The sequence below is a fragment of the Citrus sinensis genome, chromosome 7, assembly GCF_022201045.2.
Source record: "Citrus sinensis cultivar Valencia sweet orange chromosome 7, DVS_A1.0, whole genome shotgun sequence".
NCBI lineage: Eukaryota > Viridiplantae > Streptophyta > Magnoliopsida > Sapindales > Rutaceae > Citrus > Citrus sinensis.
The window spans coordinates 6,531,111-6,554,433 of record NC_068562.1 but is presented as its reverse complement, the minus strand read 5'-3'; the positions used below and the strand labels follow the sequence as shown (position 1 = coordinate 6,554,433).

At 31.6% G+C, this 23,323-nt stretch overlaps 2 protein-coding genes and 1 long non-coding RNA gene across 4 annotated transcripts; 1 reads left to right on the top strand and 2 right to left on the bottom strand.

Moving 5' to 3' along the window:
* Positions 1-4,168: 4,168 nt before the first annotated feature.
* On the top strand, positions 4,169-5,935 carry LOC127898586 (uncharacterized). The gene is made up of 2 exons (XR_008056690.1): positions 4,169-4,295; positions 5,507-5,935. It is a non-coding gene; the product is annotated as an uncharacterized LOC127898586 (long non-coding RNA).
* An 8,335-nt stretch (positions 5,936-14,270) lies between these two features.
* Positions 14,271-16,174, bottom strand: LOC102616528 (inorganic pyrophosphatase 1-like). Of its 2 annotated transcripts, none has more exons than XM_006466006.4 (4): positions 15,705-16,174; positions 15,469-15,590; positions 15,185-15,392; positions 14,271-14,737 (listed from the first exon to the last, which is right to left on the bottom strand). In XM_006466006.4, the coding sequence occupies exons 1-4, from the start codon at positions 15,840-15,842 to the stop codon at positions 14,411-14,413; spliced, it is 795 nt and encodes a 264-aa protein (XP_006466069.2). In that variant the 5' UTR covers positions 15,843-16,174; the 3' UTR covers positions 14,271-14,410. The 2 variants fall into 2 exon arrangements, with proteins under 2 accessions (XP_006466069.2, XP_006466068.2); XM_006466005.4 differs by having other exon boundaries at positions 14,271-14,761; positions 15,705-16,173.
* A 1,202-nt stretch (positions 16,175-17,376) lies between these two features.
* LOC102617018 (inorganic pyrophosphatase 1) lies at positions 17,377-19,208 on the bottom strand. The gene is made up of 4 exons (XM_006466007.4): positions 18,990-19,208; positions 18,689-18,810; positions 18,386-18,587; positions 17,377-18,042 (listed from the first exon to the last, which is right to left on the bottom strand). Exons 1-4 carry the CDS (start codon positions 19,125-19,127, stop codon positions 17,677-17,679), a joined length of 828 nt encoding a protein of 275 aa, XP_006466070.2. The 5' UTR covers positions 19,128-19,208; the 3' UTR covers positions 17,377-17,676.
* Between the last annotated feature and the right edge of the window lie 4,115 nt (positions 19,209-23,323).

Genomic DNA, 23,323 nt, shown 5'->3' with positions numbered 1-23,323 from the left:
AAAATAATAATAAGACTTTTCTATTTATAATAGAGTAAACTCACTTCCCTAAGTTAACTTAAAAAGAGGAACTAAATCACAATTATAATAGAAACAAAAGATAGTTTCCTAAGTTAATTAAATATCATACCTTAGTTGATCTTGATAAAAATAGAAAGTCCTAAAATATTAAAATTCTAGAATTTTAAAATACCTAAAATAACTTCCTACATCATAACATCTTACTTATGTCACACTTCTTGCTCTCATATTGTTATGACAGCTTGCTTATATTATGCTTCTCACATGCATGCTTTCTTGCTCACATATCTTCGTGATATTTTACTTACATCATGCTTCTTATTCTCATATCTTCATAGCATCTTGCTTATGTCATGCAACTCACGTACATGCTTTCTTGTTTTCTCCTGACAACAAATAATAATACTAATTAGTAAATTTTATTTAGGTAAGGATGAAAATTAATTAATTAGATAAGAATATTTTGGAAATATTTTTTAATGATATCATTAAGATTTTTTAGATTAAACAAAAAGATAAAAAAAAATAGCTTAATAACTTAATGATTAAAAATTTTCATTAAATTGAAAAAAAAAACTTAATAACTTAGTTGATTGGAATTAAGTCATTAAATTTAAAAAAAAAAGCGCCCACTAAACACCAGCCACTGAGCTTTATATTATTACTTGAATTCAAGGTTATCGTGGATACATTAAACAAAGCATATTTACTGCCAATTGAGCTACGTCAAGAGGACTTATCCAAAAACTTAAATAATAGTAAAGACTCGCATTAATACCAACAACATATCGATTACCAGTGGCAAATTTGTTTAAACAGAGAGCAGAAGCAATAATTTTTTACACTAGTTTCCGTAATTTAGTTCACAAGGCTGTGGCACTCAACCCAACAAATATTGTGTAGTTTTTTTTTTTTGTATTAAACCATCTGGTATCGAAGATTACATTGTGCCCGCCAAATCTATATTCGAGCTGGGTAGGACCACTAAGGCGACAAAACTCTCTCAACAAATATTTAATGCAGCTGCATTCCCAAATCTTAAATCTTAGTTAGGATATAACAGCCCCTGTTAGCTGATGTACGCACTTGTTGGTAATCTCGTGTAGCTTTCACAGCGCATATGCAGAGCCAGAATTTCAATTCGTGCATCTCGCTATGGCAGGGCCTTTAACTAGCTAATAGTATTCACACGACATGACAAACTACAAAAGTAACAGAAAGTGAAACAATGTGATAATCAAGTTTACTTAAAATAGTGAACTATCACAAAATGTTGAATAATATGAGATTGAAACAAACAAATCCAGAATCAGCAAAATGGATAATTGTGCATTGTACAAGAACACAATTGCAGCTAGGTACCTTTGCTCGACATTATTATTTGTTTGTTTGGAAGATTAGGTTCAGAATATCAAACACCCTTTTCTTAAAGTGGACCTGTTCATGATTTGTAATAGACTAATTAGGCCATTGTGATTTGCAATCAAGATTTGGAAGGATATCTGTCATAAGCTTTAGAAGAAATAAATCACGGTGGCTGTTAATTCTTACCATTTTAGGCTATTAAGTGAATCCTACCATGCTTTTTGTTAACTGCAAATTCAATTGCATCTTTTCATATTGCCATATTCATTGCGTTAAGATCACTTTAAGGAAAGCATTTTCAGGAGTGTTTCTTAATCCTGTGGATCATTCATGAGAGAAGCGGGTCCAACTATTTTGCATCATGGGTTTGGTACCCCAGTCGATTGTCTTTTAATAAATGCGCCTTTAGATAGTCAACAGAGGAATTTGAGGGCTGAGATTTAACCATTGAAAAATGGGTAACTGGTTGAAAGAATAGTTCTAGTACAATGAAAAAGAAAAAGAAAAAGATAAGGGCCCGTTCGGTATCACAAATTAAATCATGAAAGAAATCGCAAAACAAAACCCAAGCCTTATCTCCTCATCCCGATCGAAGTTCACAGCTCTCTTTCTCTCTCTCTCTCTCTGTCACAATTCTTCAACCACATTTCGTCACAACTCTCTCTCTCCATCACGATCTTTAACCAAAATCGACTGTTGTTGTCCTTCTGCTTCTCTTGACTGGTGGTGGTGGTGGTGCTGCTGCTGCTACGGCGTCTCTGTTGAGGATCAACTGGTGTTGCTGCTACTGCTGCGTCTGTGATCCATCTCAATTGGTGGTGGTGGTGGTGCTGCTGCTGCTACTGCTGCTACTGCTGCGTCTCTGCTCTGTCTTGACTGGTGCTGCTGCTGCTCTCGCTCTCTCTCTCAGGTTTCTCCTATAACGAGATCTGAGCATATATGTTGAGGATTGACATTGGCTCACTGGTGTAGGGATGTCAATGGGGCGGGTTCGGGGCGGGGATCATGATCCCCGAACCCGCCCCATACCCGAAAAATTGTAATGGGGGATAGTTTGGGTATATCCCCGAAAATCCCCGAATTGAGCGGGGATTAAAGCGGGGACCCGATCCCCATTTTTTAAATAATAATTTCTAAATATTTTATTTTTTTTTAAATAATAATAAATCTGACAACCTCCATATTTAGAAATAAAATTACAAATGATTAAATTCCATATTAAAATAAAATACAAGTGATTAAATTTTAACAACCTCCACATAAATAAAAACATAATAATTCTAAGCCTTCGACATAATTACAAATGATCAAATTTTATACGAAAAATCAAAATAATTTTAAATTTTCAACATAAATTTGTAGCCATCACCATTGATGCACATTCTAAGATTCTTCATTAACCTATAACAACATAAACAAAAAAAAAATTAATAAAAATAGTTAATTTTTATTTGCATCTATAATTTCTAGTTAAGAAATTATATTTAATGGTTAAGCGTCTATAATTTACTAATTAAGCATCTATAATTTCTAGTTATATTTAATGGTTAATGATTTCATTTTTATAACTTAATTTATTTATGTTGGTGAATATAACAGTGATTATATTATTAAATGGTATTTCCCAGATAGCTTATTACAACAGTTTTGTAAAAGAATGTAGAAGAAAATTGGCAGTAGAACTTCTCTCTTCACTCACTACCAAATAGAAAACTACAAGAAAAATAAACAGAACCCATTTGCTCAATTATTACAAACCCCACAACTTTGTTTCCCTCCACGCATCCCAAAACCTCAAACCAAATAAATCCCCCCCATCCCCTCAAACGACACTTTTGCTCAAACTACTGTTGCTGCTACAGCTTAGAACGAAGGAGACAGATTTTTGTTTACAGATGTATTTTTCAAGCACCTCGGTTCTACAAAATCCTAGTGTTTAAGTAAATAACCTGTAGACCTACATAATTTCTTCACCATCAAAACACACTACAAACATTATGGTCTGTCCTGTTTTAGCTACAGCAGCACTGTTAATTCGTCTCTTCACTTGAAATTTTGAAACGCCCAGAAATTTTAAAGCACACAAAGACCCATACCCAAAAAAGACAGTTAAGTTGTTCACAGACTTCGTGGTGGTATCCAGAGCTTGAATGAGACAGTTAATAAATAAACAAAGAAAGAAAAGTAGAAAAGGCAAAAGCATTGCGGCAGGAGAACCAACAGGTGCGGCTGAGTGTTGGTAGGTGACGACGAACGGTGGCGGCTGACCGGCTGTTAGTGACGACGGCAGCTCACGAGCTGTTAGGGTTTCTTTTGGGGGAAAAAATTAGTTTTTTTTTGTTTTTATTTTCGGGTCGGGTTAGGGGATCCGGAAAAATCCCCGAACCCGAACCCGAAAAATTTTGGGGTTTTAGACCCATCCCCAAACAGACCCAAATTTATTTTCAGTGTTTTTCGGGGCCCCATACCCGCCCCAAATTAAGCGGGGCCCCGCGGGTTTGGAGCCCCGCGGGTATTGTTGCCAACTCTACACTGGTATTATTATTCTATTTGGGTAAATTTTGAGTAATTATTATTTATCTTGTGCATATTATTTCATTATTCTTATATTTCCAAGCTTTACTTGTCCCTGCGCCTTAAGGAATAAGAAAAAAAAAGTGTAAGAGAAATAATAAGAGTGGAAATGGTAATGTTGTCAATGAAGAAGAAACCTTTAATTTTTGCTTTGGTTATGTGTCTTGTTCTGTGTCTTGTTATGGATATTGGATTTGGTGTTGGTGTCTTGTTGCAGAGTTATGAGAAAGCAAGTTACAGTCGTGGGTTCAGCAAATCTTTTGGCGAGATTTTTATACTTCTAATTATGGAACTCTTCAACTCACTAATGGCTTGGCTTCTACACCTCAAATGGGGTAAGGGCTTTCTTTTTTTTTTAATTGTCATGCTCCAATTTTCAAGGATTTAACTTAATACCTACAAAAGGATAAACTTGCATATCATGTGACCTTGGTGGCATGAGAATTTTGGTTTTAGTGGGATTTTGGATTATTCTGGAGTTTAGTGTACCTTTTGAAAGGTAATTTGGTTGATGCATGAATATCTTGTGTCAAATGTCCAGGAGAAAATGTTAATATGTTTGATTTGGTTTTTGCTTTCCTGTTTGTGTCTTGCAGTTGGAATAGCTGGAATTTTTTTGCCTACAATATCAGTGAAGCCATCATTAAAGAAATTGGTATTTGTTTGTTAGCTCATATGATTCGTTTGTTTTATTATATCATACTGAGAAGCAATTAACATATTGGCAATGACAATTTGGAAAGTCTTGTTATTGAGAATAAGAGAGAAGTGCATTAATTCAATTGGGTTGCAAAGAATTTGGATGAATGAGGGATGATGATTGTAAAAAATAGTGCAATGGCAAATAAATAGCTGAAAGTTGAAATAGAATTGGTTGAGGAGAGAAAGAATGACTTCTATCAAACATTCTTGATTAATTTAAGTGGCAGATACTCATTTGAATTAATCTTTTTTTTACAACTAGGGGTTTTGCATATCCTGAGTTTTTTAAGAAAGTGATCGCATGATGATGATAATATTGATTCTCATTATGTCTTCACGATTATAAGTTTATCTTTTCGAGGTACTTGCAAAAGTTTTACAGGTTTACTGTATAAATAATACACTAGGAACATGTAGTTTGTTATTATCTGATGATTTGCATTTTTCATTTTAATTTCTGCTGAATGCATTGAAATTACAACAAAATGGTTGTGATTGGATATGAAATACATTGGGAACTTATGTATACATATATACCATATATTATTTTCAGCTCTGTGTTTTGCACAATTTTGTTTTGATGTTGGCTTCATGTTATGTTTGTAACTGCTGTGTTTTTGCATCTTGTTTGTTGAACAAGCACTTTTTACTTGATGGCTTATGTCTATCAACCATCCTCACTTCATGGGTAGTTATTGCATTCGACAAAGCACCTGAATCCCAAATGTAGTTTCAGTGGTTCTCTGATCGATCATTGATCAATATATTCTCCCATTTCCTTGTTGACGATGATAATTCTGTTTTAATTTCTAAACTATATCTTCCATTTCATGCCTTGAATCAGAAGGATGAATTTCGTGAAGTTGCAACGAGATGTGAGACTGAAACAGGACCTTCCATCACAGTAGGCAATATTAAGGGCATGGTCCCAAACTCTAGACCTTGAGATTGCAAGATGTAGGGCATCATAACTGAAAGCATGTGCTCATGGCAATTTTTGTGGCAATACATTCAATCTCAGCCATTTATTTATTGCACAGGAAACACTTCCTGTTAGATCATTTTTTATGAATGATTCTTGTCATCACCTTTTCACTAAGATACGTGTTTGTCCGATGTCCTTTTTTTTTCTCTTGTGCCACTATGTTTTCATTGGGTTGATTCCATTGTATTAATTAATTTTGTAAATAACTGATTGTTGTTGTATTCCTCATTGATTAAAAGTGAATATTGTAAATTAAACTATTATTCTATTTTAATTCTTTTGTATGAATGATTTGATTTAAAATCTAAATTGTAGAGATGAATGGTATAAGAGATAAAATTGTAATTTCATGCAACATGATTACTTGGGTAATGCATGATACCCATCACGTAATTTTTATAATTATTTTGTTTAAATCATAGATATTGTAATATTTTAATTATAGTATAAAAATAAAGATAATATGAAACTGTTTTCAATTAATGTTAATAATTAAATTTTATTATCATTTAATTTTTTATAATTATTTTGTTTAAATTATTTATGATATGTTTGTGTATGTATTAGTTAAACAATTATTCTTTAATTATAAGTATGACTTAAATATTTAGTAAAAGTTGTTTTTAAAAAGGCAAACTCTATCTTACATGCATGTAAGATACATGCCTCTCACATGAATAGTGTATATGTGGGACCCACACACTATTTATGTGAGAGGCATGTATCTTACATGCATGTAAGATAGGGGATCCCAAAAACTTTTAAAAATGGTACTACCAAACACATATTTACTGTTTTGAAAATATTATAATTTTCATATTGATGTCGACTTTTGTTCCTATCACATCTCGATATCTGGTGGGTACTATTTATCACTTCCCCGGGGGGCAGTTGTCACTAGATGAGAGTGAGGGCTTTATTCTTGTCATTGGCCGAAAAATATCGTTACTCTTTGTTCTTTAGTGGATGTTCTTGTTCATTTAATTTGCATATGTTGGTCCACGTACCCCTTCACATGATGCTTATCTTTTACTTACCTTTGATTATCGATGGGGGTCCATGCCTATTCCTCCACCTATCTGGTGCTGGTGGTAGGGGTGTTCGCGGATCGGATTTTATAGATTGGACATCAATCAATATCTCATCTACGATTTTGCGGATTATAAATTTTCTGTCAAATCCAATCACGGATTAATGAAACTCAATCCAAATCCAATCTAATCCATATGTCTACGGATCAGATGCGAATTTGACTCCATCCATATCCAATTCACCATTTGCTGGATTGATTTGCAAATTAAAATTTTTTATGTTATCCAATCTACGAAGTTATTAAATTTTAAAAAATATAATATAAAATTAATTTATTAAATTAAAAAATCTAATGTAAAAATAATTTTACTTTCAATTAAATTCAAAATTGAACAAGATTTAAATAAAAATAAAGTTATGATAATACATTCAAAATTTCAAATTACAACACACAAAAAAAAAAAATTCATTTGTTCAGATCAATACATGAACATTAACTAAAATTATCAATTTAAATGTTGAAACTTGAGAGCTTTGACGTAACATGAAAAAATTAAAAAAATTCAAGAGAATGAAAAGAAAGCAAGCAATTAAACTTATTTACCTCAAGTGCTGAAGTGAAACACTCATGGCTTGTGCATGCGGTGGGGTAGAGATTTGGTGTTATATGCCAAAATGTTTTGTTTGTCTTAGGATTTTTGTTTTACTTTATACTTTTTAATGTTTACGAAGCTATATTTGCTTATTTAATTATTATTTTTTATTTATATTGTTATCGAATAAGATATAATATTGTGTTAATTTAGCTATACTTTAATTAATTTATTTTTTTATTAGTAAGTAGCATTGCTATATTTATGAGTTTTCTTTTTTTAATTAAATAAATACTTTTTCCCGATTTCACGGATTTTTGCGGATTTACAGAGACAAATTCATATTCAATCCATTGATTGTGGATTTTTAAATTTTCAATTCAATCCCATCCACCAATTCACGGATAAGATTTTTACGGATTGGACGGATTGAGCGGATCAAATTTGATTCTGAACACCCCTAGCTGGTGGTTTTAAAGTGAGAAAAATGGTTAATTCAGGCTACGAGACCTTCCGTTTGTTACTATATTAGGAGAATTATATGTTTTATACTTAACAAATTAGGATTTACAATAGAACAGACTCATCAAAAACTGATGCATATATACAACACAATTGTTTCTGTCTACTGAAATTATTATTTTTTATTTTACACTTATTACTTTAAATTCTTTACCGAAACAAATAAGGACTACTGAATAACATGTCATATAATTTAATTAATTTTTTAATTATTACAGTTTAATTGGGGCTCATTTTGTAACGGACTAAACAACTCATAGTTTCTATTACTTACAATAATCAATAGGGATTGTCAAAGAAACTTGTTAAAATACAGTGTCGATGATATTTTTCTCATCCTTTTTTCCTCTTTTAATTTATCCGTCATTTCAATAGAACCTCCATTTCTTGGTTGATGATTTACTCTTTTTAATTTTTTTTATTACACAATTTATCATCACCACCATCATCATCATCATCGTCATAATAATAATAATAATAATAATAATAATAATAATATTATTATTATTATTATTATTATTATTATTATTATGGGAATGTCATGGCCTACTATTTAAACTACATGGATAAAATTAAAATTAATTATTACTTCAAACCTCAGGGTTAGGGAATTTTCCCCTTTTTTCCCCACCAATTACTTTCCTACTTTCGCAATGCATTGCCTCGTCTCTTCCAAAAATTTTCCGTCACTTTTTTCGAAAATTTCACTTCCATCTTAGCTCAACCCAGAGTTGCACGCTTCCGCCAAATTGTTTTCAACCAATAGTTGCATCCACCTGTTTGCTGTTTGTTTCAATACACGTCTTCTTAACTTACCTTGGACGGTTGGACCCATTATCAAATTCTTCTTTCCCCTCTACATTACCGGCCCATTACCTTTTTTTCCGGTTACCTCCAATTGTCTTTGTGTCACTTCTGCAGCCGTGGGATTATATCCAAAGGCTCATTTACTATAAGACAAAGGACTGGGGTACCAAACCCCCGATGCAAATTAGCTATCCCTGAGAGAAGTAGGCAAATTCTAAATACAACAAAAGTAAAAGAGCACTAAATCTATGAATGGCCTTTCAATTTCAAGATAATTCAAAAGCTATTTTCAATGGAGTAGTCTATTTCTATTTGATATATACCTATTGCAGACAATTTTCTATCAAAATTAATATTGCAAAATTTTGGGCATAACGTAGGTAGTTTGCAAATAGTTATGCGCTAATCATGTAAGTAATCTAGGTTATAATTAAATTTCTCATATATATATATTTAAAACAGAAGAAATAAAATGCAAAAAGTTATATAAATTTCAACCATACATCTATTCAATATACATGATTGGGTGAGTTTCAGATTACTCCACATGTGAATTGATTATCTTTGTATTATCTCTCTACTTTTGAAAATTTCAAATTATCCTAAAAATAGTTAACTATAACGATTCACTGTCGTTGACCTGTTAAAGTATAAAAATATCTCTTTTTTAACAATTGTTTTTTGTTAATAAACGATTTCAAGCAGCCATGGGTTTGGTATCCATGGCCGCGCTGCCATGGATGCATGGCCTTTGAGTTCTTAGAATTTTCTTGACCATGATATGCAACTATAATCGATAACTATTCTGAGTATTTTCAAATATGGAATTTTGACTTCAAAACTAATTGAGTTATTGCAAAACTTGCTCAGATTTTAATTGGATTTTAGTTTTACTTTAGTTTTTATTTACGAATAGTTTATTTAAAATTATCTATCAACAAAAATTTTGGGAGAGAGAATGTTTCAATTGTACTGCATTTATTTACAGAAGAGAGTGAGTTTTATTAGATGAGAATGAATGAACAAATGAATAGTAAGCAAGTGAGTTTTACTAGATGAAGATGAATGAACATTAACAAATGAATTTTGAGAATTTTAATTTTTTGAAATTAAATTAAAATTAATTTAATTTATGTTAAAGTATCTTTGTTCTCCAAAATACAAGCCAGGGGCATTAGTCATTTTATCTAATAATAAATATAAAAGAGTGAAGATATAGAAAGGCTTGATTTCTTTCGATTACTGAATGTTTCAAATTTTACAGATACTAATTTACCCTTTTAACAATTAAAATTAATGGAGAAATAATAAGATTTGAGGAGTAAATTTAGGTTTTTAAAAATAAGGGGATAATTTGAAGATAGTTAATTCATGAGTGGAATAATTTGATATTTATCCTAAATATTTCAAAATTATGGCTAATATGCGAGGAACGATGATATAGCAAGCGTCAATTGGATGGCAAATCTATATATACCTTTTTGAATTATATTGTTAGTCATTTTCATTCCTTTAATTTGATGATTATATGATTTGAGATCCCCTTTTTTCAATCTCATTTGTATAACTTTCTCAGTGGCCAGAACTTTAACAAGGCAATAAGCTAACTGAATTGAAAAAAAAAAAATTTAAGCTATATTAAAAAAAAAAATTGAAGCTATCTCATATTTGTAAATTTTCATTCAACAGCAAACACCTTCAACATTAATTGCTAAGGCTGAAACATGTGACATTAACATCAATTCTACAACATCGGCTATACTAACAATATATGCTTCACTCAATGGGCAGAGACTGGAATTTTATGAAGCTTGCAGTAAATTGTTGAGAGGTTACTGACTCGAATTTTTATTTGGGGATTGGCAATTATTTTTCTAAATTTAAATTAGGATCCGTTTGGGATTACGGTTGAAATTTAATAAGCTGCTTATTTCATAATTTTCAATAAAAATAGTGTTTAGTAAATTTTGTAAAAGCAACTTATTTAATGATTTTCTCCATTTTATTAGCAGCTTTTAAAAACAGCTAGGGGGTTACTTTTCATAAGCAGCTTATTTAATAAGCTACCATATCTTTTTAAAATTCCTATTATAACCCTATATTTTAATAAAAAAATAATTATATCTTATTTAACCATAAACTCTAATATATAAATCATACCTTTAACTTTATTATATTTTATGTAACAGATTATAAAGTTTTTTAGATTTTTTTAATTGATTATTTAATGTAATTTTACATATTTAAGAAAAAAATGTCTAATATTTAAGAAAAAAGATATGTCTAAACAATTTTATTAAACATATTCTAAAAATAAAAAGTACTTAAAACTTATGTCTATTTTGGTTATTATATAATAAAACAGCACTTTCGTAATAAAATTTACCAAACACATACACTCTACTTTTCAAACTCATAGCAACTACAACTGCACAGTTTACCAAACTCCAAGCTACTTTTTTAATCAGCGGCTTATTTCATCAGCCTCCGCAATCCCAAACTGACTCTTAGTCTGAATTAAAAAAAAAAATTGAATGTATGAATATAAATGTTTTTTTATTTCTAAAAATAAGTATTAAATTTTTTTAAATTTAAAAATTTTGAAAACTTGTATTTTTACATTTGTACTCTTACAAATTATAAAAGTTAAACCAACAATAAGTATCTCAAAGAATATAAATAGGATAATTTATTATCATAAAATAAATCATGTTCAATTGAATATCATCCTTTAATATTCTAAATTAGTATATGTTAATCAATTTTATTGTAGTTTATGATGTTTTTCTTGGAAAAATAGTCATAAAAAATTATAAAGATAAATAGTACTAATTTGAAGAAAATAAAAAGATAAAAATAATAATATCCTACCATTATATTATCACAAGAAGATGGGTAATAATACTAATTAATAGATTTTATTTAGGTAAGTATGACAATTAATTAATTATATAGAGATATTTTGGAGAATATCTTTTAATGATATCATTTAGATTTTTTTGGATATGTTAAACCATCTAGTATACGAAGACTATATTAAGCCCCGATTAATCTAGATTTAAGCCGAGTAGGACCACTAAGACGACAAAGCTCTCCCAACAAGTATTTAAAGCGGCTACATTCCCAAGTCTCAATCCGAGAATCTTGGTTAAGTTAGAATAATTAAAAAAATGACTTAATAGCTTAACTGACTGAAATACTTATTCTATCAACAAGTATATAACGCAGTTGCATTCCTAAGTGTTTAATCATTTAGATTTTAAATTAAACAAAAAGATAAAAGAAATTGACTTAATAACTTAATGATTAGTAACTAAAAATTTTCTGAGATTAAAAAAATGACTTAATAGTTTAATTGACCAGATGAAAAAATAAACAGCACCCACTAAACACCAACTACTAACCTCTCTATTATTACTTACTCTCTATTATTACTTAAACTCAATGTTATCATGGACAAAAAGCATATTTACTGCCAAATGAGCTGCGTCTAGAGGACTGATTCAAAAACTTAAATAATGGATAAAGACCCACATTAGAATCAACAGGACAACAACATATGATTAACTATAGTAAATTCGTTTAAACAGAGAGCAGAGGCAATCATTTTTCACACTACTTTCCATTGTGATTTAGTTCGCATGGCAGTGGCGCGCAACCCAACAAATCTCGTGTAGCTTTCACAGCACATATGCGCAGCCAGAATTTCAACGCATGCATCTAGCTATGGCAGGCCCTTTGACTAGTTAATAGTAATTACATGACACGACAAACCCCAAAAGTAACAAAAAGTGCAACAATGTGGTAATAAAGTTTACGTAAAATAGTGAGCTGAATATCATTAAATGTTGAATAATATGAGATTGAAAGAAACAAATCCAGAATCAGCAAAATGGATCATTGTGCATTGTACAATAAGACAATTGCAGCTGGGTACCTTTGCTCGACATTGTTATTTCTCTGTTTGGAAGATTAGGTTTCAAACACCCTTTTGTTAAAGTGGATTTGTTCATGATTTGCAATAGACTTGTTAGGCTATTGTGATTTGCAGTCAAGATTTGGAAGTATGTCTGTCATATGCTTTCGAAGAAATCAATCACTGTGGCCATTAATTCTTACCATTTTAGGCTATTAAGTGAATCCTACTATGCTTTTTGTTAACTGGAAATTCAATTGCATCTTTTCATATTGCCATATTCATTCAGTTAAGATCATTTTCAGGAAAACACTTTCAGGAGTGTTAATTAATCTTGTGGATAATTTATGAGAGAAGCTGACAAATTCTGAATACAGCAAAAGTAAAAGAGCACTAAATCTATGAATGGCCTTTCAATTTTCAAGATAATTCAAAAGCTAATTTCAATGGAGTGGTCTATTTCTATTTGATATATACCTTTTGCAGACAAGTTTCTGTGTATTACTTACTCATCAAAATTAAAATTGAAAATTTTTGGGCATAATATGCGTAGATTACAAATAATTATGTGTTAATCATGTAAGTAATCTGGGTTATAATTAAGTTCCTCATGTATATGTAAAACATAAGCAATAAAATGTAAAAAGTTATATAAATTTCGACCATATGTCTATTCAATATACATAATTGGGTAAGTCTCAGATTACCCCACCCCTGTGAATTGATTATCTTTATATTTGAAAATTTCAAATTACTTTAAAAATAATTATCTTTAACAATTGACCGTAGTTGACTTGCTAAAGAACAAAAATGTCTCTTTTTTAAGAATTTTTTGTTAATTATCGATTTTTAAGCAGCCATGGGCTTGGTATCCATGGCCACGGGTTTGATTGCCTTTGATTTCTCAGAATTTTCTTGACCATGACATGCAACTATAATCGATAACTAGACTGGGTATTTTCAAATATGGAATTTTGACTTCAAAACTAATCGAGTTATTGCAAAACTTGTTTAGATTTTAATTAGATTTTAGTTTTACTTTAGTTTTTATTTACGGATTGTTGATTTAAAATTATTTATCAACAAAAATTTTGGGAGAGAGAATGTTGCGGTTGTGCTGTATTGATATATAGAAGAGAGTGAGTTTTATTAGATGAAGGTGAATGAACAGTAACAAATGAATTTTGATTTTTTGAAATTAAATGAAAATTAATTTAATTTATGTTGAAGTATCTTTGTTCTCCAAAATATAAGTAAGGAGTATTAGTCATTTTGTCTAATAATAAATATAAAAGAGTGAAAAAAAAATAAAAAAGTTTGATTTCTTTCAATTAATTGAATGTTTCAAATTTTATAAATACTATTTTATCCTTTTAACCATTAAAATTAATGGAGAAATAAAAAGATTTAGGGAGTAACTTTAAATTTTAAAAAATAAGGAAATAATTTGAAGATAGTTAATTCATGAGTGGAAAATCTAAAATTTATCCTAAATATTTCAAAATTATGGCTAATATGCGAGGAACGATCGGTGTAGCAAGAGTCAATTAGATAGTAATTCTATATATACCTTTCTCGAATTATATTGCTAGTCATTTTCATTCCATTAATTTCATGATTACATGATTTGGGATCCCCTTTTTTCAATCTCATTTGTATAACTGTCTTAAGTGGCCAGAAATTTAACAAGGCAACAAGCAAACTAAAATAATAATATAATAAAATAAAATAAAATAAAAAAATTGAAGCCATCTTATATTTGTAAATTTTCATTCAATTTCATTCAGCAACAAACACCTTGAACATTAATTGCTAAGGCTGAAACCAGCCAGATGAAATGTGACATTAACATCAATTCTACAACATCGGCTATATTGATAATATCTGCTACACTCAGTGGGCAGAGACTGGAATTTTATGAAGCTTGCAGTCAACTGTAACTAGCTGAGTGGAATCGCCATTGTCGTCGCCGTCGTGTTGTTCTTTAGAACTAATAATATTTGAGTTAATAAGTTGGAGCAGCACATGTTGCAGCTCTTGTCCATCATACCATTCATGTATGTCAGCCTTTATGAGCTTATGATTTTGGCATATCAAATCCCAGACTGGGAAATTCTTTCTTGGCATGATATAGTCAGTCTGTTTGAGCTTCAAACTAGGGCAAAAATCGCCGGTTCCATCTCCAATATAGATGATCTTCTTCTCTTTGGACATTGATTCCTGGATTTTTTCTATCACCACTCCCTGTTAGGTATTAATTAATTAAGAATTATGATACTTGACTACTGCATGTGATAATTTTGTCATATTCCTCATTTGATTAACCTAAGCAGGCCGGAACTAATCTCAACATATATATACCAAAAGAGAGAAAAAAAAAAAAAGTATGGTACCGACACTCAAGTAACAGGAACAGCAATTGAACAAAAAAGTAAGCTCCCATGTGTTTAGATCCGATCGATAGAAAGAGCTGATCGGCCTAATTAATTTATAAATTCTTGTTTTTCATTAACCTTAACGACCCAACAATCTTCAAATTTTCGTGGTGATGTTTCTGTCTTTTGTAGCTAAATAAGATCGCTACCTCAAATTTATATTTTAAAATGTGCCAACATTAATCCCAGAAAACAACTCTCTCATACGTTATTGGTGTACGTAATGAATTACCTTGCACATGTTTGGTGGGCAAATTTTGGTACTGCAAGCATGGGAAGATTTGGTAAAATCATGGTGAGGGAAAATCCTTAGCCTCCCTTCTTCGTCAACAAAACTCGAGTTCGTATTGATCTCTGAAAATAATTCCCATATTCCATGGTGTTTCAGAATTGTCTCAATGAAGAACACGTTCGCGTCGCTTACTATCTTCAAATCACACCTGTATATAGAAGCAACATTGCAAATTTCATATATAATTTTTTTTTAAAAAAAAAAAGAAATGACATTATATATACCCTAGATCATGAGCTGCTTTAATGGCTGAAATTATGCTAGGATGAATAGGAGCTCTTTTTAGAACCTCAGCAATGTCCTCAATAGTTTTGCCTTGTGCATGAAGCTCCTCCATCATTCTACCCTGCATGTTTTTGCACATAAAATTAAAACAGTAAATGGCTTTATTTTAATTAACTAAAAGAAGAAATTTGAAAGGAAAAGTAATTAAAAAGAAAAATTGAAAGTGGGTACTAACCATGAGAGAGTTCCAGGGCATGGTGGGGAGGAGTTGATTGAACAACTCAGTAGCATGCAACTCATCTACCACCCAATTGTCGCTGTCGCAGTCGATAATCGTCTTATCGAAGTCGAAAACCACCACGATGTCAGCCATTTTTATGAACAAATTAAACTAGCAGGAAATTAATTTTCTCTTTGGTTTTGCAAGTGATGATCGCCAAACGAAATTGTTGGTGCTGTTAAATTAATATTGAACAAATATTTCTAGAGATATGCTGGGTATTTATAGACTTGATAGCTATGCAGGTGAAGAATTACAGCTGTGATTTTGGATATACGCCAAGGAATATTTTATCAGAAACTTATGGCTTGATTGTTAAAAACATCACTGGCCATATCTGTAATTTGAGAATGTATCACATTCTCGGCTGCTTTTTCTTTCTTTTTTTTTTTTCCTGTTCTCTTTTCTAGACAAGAGATAGAATTTTTGTGATGCTTCTAAAACTTTATAAGATGTGAGATAATTTTTTTTTTCTCAGTCAAGTCAAGCTTATTCCAATCTTTGCAACCATCTCATGAATTATTTCATGGAAACATAATGTGTCTAAAATTAATAAAATGGTATTATCTTTGTGATTAAGTTGTTCTAATAATTGAAATTAATCGATCTAAGTCATCGAAATCATTGAAAGATATCTTCTAAATAGTAATTTCAGACACCAATATATTATTAAAGAAATTGGTGATTAAATAAATTTGTGGGATACGAAGAGGTCAAAATTATAAAAATTGAAGGTGCTTTGAAGCTTCAAAGACGTACCAAATTTGAAACATTTCAACATTAGTAGAATTTAAATGTATTATTAATTCACTGTTGGAAAGCATTAACGCCAGTCCATGACTGACCAAAATTGACCCGTCGTTTAGCAGCCACAATGCAAAGTGGGAGTCTTCCTCGATGGCTACTTTTTTTTCTTTTTTAGTAGCATTTTTATATGCGGCACGCGCCATCGTCAGGATCCTTCATCGTCGCTCATCAGATTAAATAATTTTATCATTAAGGGAAGCTGAAATATTATATATACGATTGGAGATTGCTGATAGCAAGTTAAAATAAAAATCTTTCATTTTCTTATAATATATTATATATGTTAGCTGCAAATGCTAGTACGTACATTTATTACCAACGTCGCGTGCCATGGTTTAATAATTCGACATTCTTTTTTCAAATCGGTCGTTATCATTATTATTATTATTATTATTATTATTATTATTATTATTATTATTTAATTTGGTACTCATTTCTGAATTACAAAGAGCCACAGGAAAAACTGAGGGATGATTTAAGCCACGTTTCAGCAAGAAGAAGACAATTCATGGACATGGTGGTGTCCCGCAGACAAACTCGGCAAGCCTTTATCAAATTAAGATAAATGAATTTCTTGCTTGATGTTCTGCATGCGAATATTTGTACGCCTCTACCCTCATTGGAATTTTATCTTTCAAATTCCTGTTTTGATTTCGACTACAATCAAAATGTTTCAAGACCAGATACATTGTCTATTAAGATTCTCTTATGATCTAATCTTTTCTAAGTAAAAGTATATGTAGGTTTAATAAATAAAAAAAATGAAGAAATTAAATCATATTCATACACTATTACTTAAAAAGACACATGACACAAGATATCTAAAACCACATGATAGGATCACGAGAGGATCTTTATCTGATACATTGCTGGGTCCGTGTGAACCAATAAAGCCAAAAATTCTTGACTTTTGTGGACTGAAAAGTAACAATATTTACACAAAATGGACCTAATTGGCTGAAGGATAAAAAACAGGGGAAAGCAGAGAGGTGAGAACAAACAGGACGTTAGCATAGAAATAAAGTTACATTATGGGTTACATTAATCTACAATTATTGAAACATGCTCATAAAGGAAAAATCTTTTGAGCAATGTTGCTGCACATTTTTGTGCAAAAAAATTATTGAGTAACAGAGAGGACTTGAGGCAGGGTCTCATGGGCAGCAGCAGAGATTGTCTGCAATTTGCAGTCAGCAGAAAGCAATTGAGCTGAGTTGTTGTTGTTAGTGCTTCCAATGGTGTTCACCAGGTGAAGCAAAATTTGCTCAAGCTCTTCACCGTCAGTCCACTCATGAATCTCGGCCTTAATGAGCATTGGATTCCTGATAATTAAATCCCATAATGGGAAATTTTTCCTTGGCATCACGTGATCTCCTTCACTAAGCTTCAAGCTTGGACAATAATCTCCACTTCCATCACCAAGATAGATTATTTTCTTGTTTCCTTCCTTAGATAAAGAAGCTTGAATCCTTTCAATGACCACGCCCTGTTCACAGAATTTAAGCACAGCCCAATGTTAAAGTTGAGATAAATTTTTTTGATCAATTTTGACTGTAAGCTAATATAAAAATGGAGAAGGGGGGCCACAAAGAACAATTAGCTGACAACAATTAGATGAAAAAAATTGAAAAGAATCTCGAGAGGCATATGAGATTGTCTAGAACTTTGGAAACAACTCTAGAATTTTTATCATATGATAATTAATCTTGACCAAATAATATTTAGACTTTTCTTTGAAAGTTAGGTGACATGAATAGCAAATTTTTAAATCTTATTAATAAAAAAATGAAATTGTAATAATAATAAAAAAAAGAGTACAAAATTCAAACCTTGCACATATTTGGCGGGCAGAGATTGCAGCCATGAGAGCATTTGGTGAAGTCGTGAAAAGGGAAAATTCTCAGCCTGCCTTCTTCATCAACAAAGCCAGGATTTGTGTTGATTTCAGAGAAACAATCTCTAATCCCAAGATGCTCCAAAATTGTTTCAATGAAAAACAAATTTGCATCACTGACGATTCTCAATTCACACCTGAAACGAATAAATAAACCCTATTAATATGTTTTAATTAGTCTCCAATTCTTTTTTGCTAATTGAAAATTAATGAATTCCAACGTTAATGAAGTTCATACCCTAAAGCATGGGCTGATTTAATGGCAGGAACGACCCTGGGATGAATCGGAATCCTCTTCAGAACCTCCAAAATGTCTTCAATCGTCTTGCCTTGTGAATGAAGCTCCTTCATCATCCTGTCCTGTAATTTTTTTAAGCACATTAATAAAGAGTTATGCTTTGAGTTAAAAACATACATTAAAAGGCAAAGGAATCCAAAAACTGAAACATGCCCTTTTTTTAAGCACATTAATAAAGAGTTATGCTATGAGTTAAAAACATACATTAAAAAGGCAAAGGAACCCTAAAAATCAAACGTACCATGAGAGAATTCCAGGGCATGGTGGGAAGGAGTTGATTGAACAAATCCGTAGCACCCAGTTCATCAACAACAAAGTTGTCGCTATCGCAGTCGATGATGGTCTTGTCGAAGTCGAAAATCACAACAATTCCAGACATTATATTTTTCTTTCTGTTGCTAAAATAAAAAGCTCGAAATTCTTGATTACTTTCTCCTGAATTTTTGGTGCAAAGAGTTACAGGGGGCGGAGACCTATTTATATTGAGAAAAAGCGACGCGGCTGGGAGGAATAAGCCTTATGCCAAAGGAATATTACGCGGAAGATTCTGTGGTAAGTCCAACGCTAACAATACAAGTCATGTTTTTCCAATTACTGTCTCTAGAATTGTCGGCTTTTTTTTTCCAATAAAGCAAACATGTACCCCGTTGTATTATTTCTGTGGTTTAAAATAAATCCTGGCCATTGGTTTGATGGCTTTGATGTGATAGGGATCAAAGATCGAATGGGTTATGGGTGTGACTTTTAATTTTTAATTTTTAATTTCTTTTTTGAGATTGATTAGTCACCAAGATTTCGGTGGGCCTGTTAATTTAGTTAGTAATGTTGATCCTGGGGAGGTCCAAGAATAAGGAGGGAATATTCTCGAGGAATTGAATTCTCGGTTGGCCAATTTTGAAATGGAATATCCGGAGGCTCATTCGAAATTTCTAATCCAGGGGTTTTGATTCCTGGTACGTTTCTCCTGTGGCTGCTACGTTTTCTTAATGTAAATCCCACTCGCGTCGTGTGTTCTTATTTGAAGTTGGAGAATGACAGAACTCCACTACTTATTAATTATTCATAATAAACTTATCTATTTATTTATTTATTAACATGCAATTAATTTATATATATTTAAAATTCTGCCAATTGATGAAGGAAGCCGATTCCTTGCAAATTACTCAACCTGTTGATGGCATTCGCCTAACTTGTCTCTATCTTATTTTGGTTATATAATGTAAAGATTTTTAATCCTCGATTATTAATGTTTTTAAATTTGGATATCTTTATGATTTGGGAATTAGAAATGAGGAGGAACTAAATCCCGACAAAGAACACTTAAAACAATGTCGTTTTGGATGTGTTTGAAAAAAAAAATCACCCAAAATGAGTATATAATGTAAAGAATTTTAATCATCTATTATTAATGTTTTTAAATTTAGATATCTTTATGATTTGGGAACTAGAAATGAGGAGGAACTAAATCCCGATAAAGGACACTTAAAACAATGTCGTTTTGGATGTGTTTTAAAAAAAAAAAAATCACCCAAAACGAGTAAATGAACTATTATGAGATATATCTTATCTATGGTGCCTATAGGATTAAGAACTGCTTAATTAGCCATTAGTATTCTATAAAATTAACAATAGGAAAAAATCATCAAATTAGACTGTTTCACTCTTTTTTTTTCCTTTAAAGTTTAGATATTGATGAGAAATCTTATTTATTTAAACAGCAACCCTCTCTATTATTTATTTTACTTGAATTTGAGTGCCTTAAACATCCACCACCAGTCCAGCTATGTCAAGTGTGCGTATACAGCTGACAATCAAACTCCTTCACCCATAAAAATAACAGACAAAAACAAAGAATCCCCAGCTAATTGATTGAAATTGCAAATCTCATTTGTCTAGTTATCTTATTGGCATAAGCTACTATAGGTGATGCATTTGCAACTTGAACTATAAAGAGCAATCGATATGAATGAAAGGCACAATCAAACTCCCTGCCCACTACGTAAACTAAGACTAAAAGGCTATGGCAACATCTGCACTCGACAGATCGAGTATTTGTTTGGCCATCCGGAAAAGAGATTTTGTTGAGTCACCTGGAAAATCCAAATCCAAATGATCGAGGCTCCTCAATGATTAAGCAGACTGCAAATTTTTTTATTGAAGTTTGTTAGGTATGTGTCTGCTATTTACTCTTTATATCAGTTTATGGAGTACATGTGTTACAATATACAATCTAAAAGGTGTAGTAGCTGCTAGCTAGGCCTGCTTTCTGATTCAATTTTTCTATTGTTATTCTCTATTCTTTCCCACTGGATTTGATTCTTAATTTGTTTTCCCATCAAGCATGGGCTGCCGCTCCTTATTCTCGAAATGAGTATCTTGTCATCTTAATTAGCTTCAGCTATATCTTACCCATTTTACTTTTATTATGCAATATCATTAATTAATAGTATTAAACAAAACATGCAAACATGTGATGGTTGACAAATTTGTATGCATGGAGCTAATGGATTCGCATTCTCCATTCTTGATCAAGTAAATGGAATAATACTATTCCAATTTTCAGATCATCTGATTAATCAATCTTCTTTCTCAAAAGGAAAAATAAAACCCTACACGCCAAATTGATGCTGCCAAGTTGTAAATTATAGAGGAGGACTTATGTTTATGGCATATTCTTACACATTTTTGGTTTTATTAATTTCATTACAAATTGTGTCCAAAAGGCCTTGAGCAAAAGCAAGTAACCAAAACCGGAAAAGGCACTTATTTTGTTCAAGTTCTGTTACTTGGAAACGTGGTGAGCAAAGCAGAATGGGGTGACACTAACAATGTTATGTGTCACGGGGTGTGCCGCAGAACGTGACTCCTCCAAACGTTGAAAAAAACATCCAAATGTCACGAGAGTTTCAGTTTTTGTTGGCTTTTTGTTTACGATGTCTGATTTATTTTTATTCATTTATTATTATTATTACTACTTTTTTGGGGGTTTCAGACAAATAAGACTTACGGCTTTTGGTGCATGTACCGTGTGGGCAAACAATAGTACAATCCCACTCTCCAAAAATAGCCAAAACTAAAGCTACAAAAATCGTATTGATGATGAATGCGGCTCATACCTGGAGTCCCCGTACATATGCGAACCCATCAACATGTTTTGCAAATCTTATACGAATAAAAATCTCTTAATCAACTTAATTTTGTCTATTCACATTAATCATTTATTGGTTATTACTTACTGAATCAATTAATAGTAATACCATCTTAGGCATATGTGTTAAATAATCATTTGATGTCGCCATGAACTTACAGACGCACCCTATATTTGTGTGTACAATAAGATAACTCATATTTATAGATTTATTACTATTGTTAGAAAACTTTCTGAAGCTCTAGTTTGAAATGAATCCACCTTTATTTTTAAATTTACATATGCATATGAAAATATAAAAGATTTAGCCTATAAGTATTTTTTTTATATGCCCTAAAGCCTAGTTGGCTTGAAGTATATAATTTAGAAATATCGTTCATTCTTTTTTCTATATTTCCTCTGAAATCTTGATTTACTTTGTCTATGAAATTTTGATTCATAATCAAAGAGAATGATTATACATATAGTTGTGGAGAGATTAGGTAAAGTAATTAAATATTAATTGTCATAAATGTAGATGTGGCACAGTTGCACCACACACATTCTTTAAAAGTTGAAGAGATGGTGAGAGAATCCTAATTCTTCTACCATGATAACAAGCCAAACTACAAGAAACCAGAAGTGAAGGCAAACACTTTATTTTGGTGGAAGTGTCCAAAACTAAAGCTCCTCTTTTGTGTTGTATATTCCGTTATGATTGCATAGGATATATTTTGGCTGGCGTGTTCTATGCTAATCTTTGCCTCAATTTTGCTCTTTTAAAACTCAAAAATTTGGCTTCACATGGTGGTGGATTGAGTAACGAACATAGCTCACTCTACTGGGGGCTTATAGTCTGCCGGTTAAGACTATAAATCTAATCGAACTAAGTCTTGCTACTTTGATTAATCAAACAATATTTAGGAAATCATCGCACTAGTCCAAGTCTTTGTACGCAGATACACCCTCCTTAGCTGAGAGACAAGTGGGTGGTCTTGATTCTAGGCCAAAATTTAGAAAGGAGATACATGAGATATATTAAAATGTGAATATAATTAGTGGGTACTATTCGATTTACACCCAATATTATACCAATATCATGAGAAAAATTTGTATGGGATATGCTCACCAACTCAATATTTGGCAGAGCAGTAGATTCTACAATGAGACTATTGATGGTTCTCACCACAAATTTATTGAATTTATTATTTAAAAAATCACTAGAACTCATAATGGGACTCATTACTCTACCCTGCTGAAATAGTGAGCATATTTCATATAAATTTCTCTTCAGACCAGCTGTTTATTATTATCTGGAATTCACTCGACCGAAAAGAACAGAATCCTTCATCTACATAAAGAAAATATCAAGAATGCTTTTAGCATGCACAACAAGTGTATCCTATATCAGATTTCTCAAATTCAAGCCACATTAAGCATATGTTTTC

Coding starts and splice junctions, on each gene's coding strand:
- LOC102616528 (XM_006466005.4), bottom strand. CDS start 15,842: ATGGCTGACATCGTGGTGGTTTTCGACTTCGATAAGACGATTATCGAC. Junction 15,591..15,704: donor TGCCCTGGAACTCTCTCATG/GTTAGTACCCAC, acceptor AAAAACATGCAG/GGTAGAATGATGGAGGAGCT. Junction 15,393..15,468: donor AAAGCAGCTCATGATCTAGG/GTATATATAATG, acceptor TTCTATATACAG/GTGTGATTTGAAGATAGTAA.
- LOC102617018 (XM_006466007.4), bottom strand. CDS start 19,127: ATGTCTGGAATTGTTGTGATTTTCGACTTCGACAAGACCATCATCGAC. Junction 18,588..18,688: donor AAATCAGCCCATGCTTTAGG/GTATGAACTTCA, acceptor TATTCGTTTCAG/GTGTGAATTGAGAATCGTCA. Junction 18,043..18,385: donor GCCCGCCAAATATGTGCAAG/GTTTGAATTTTG, acceptor TTCTGTGAACAG/GGCGTGGTCATTGAAAGGAT.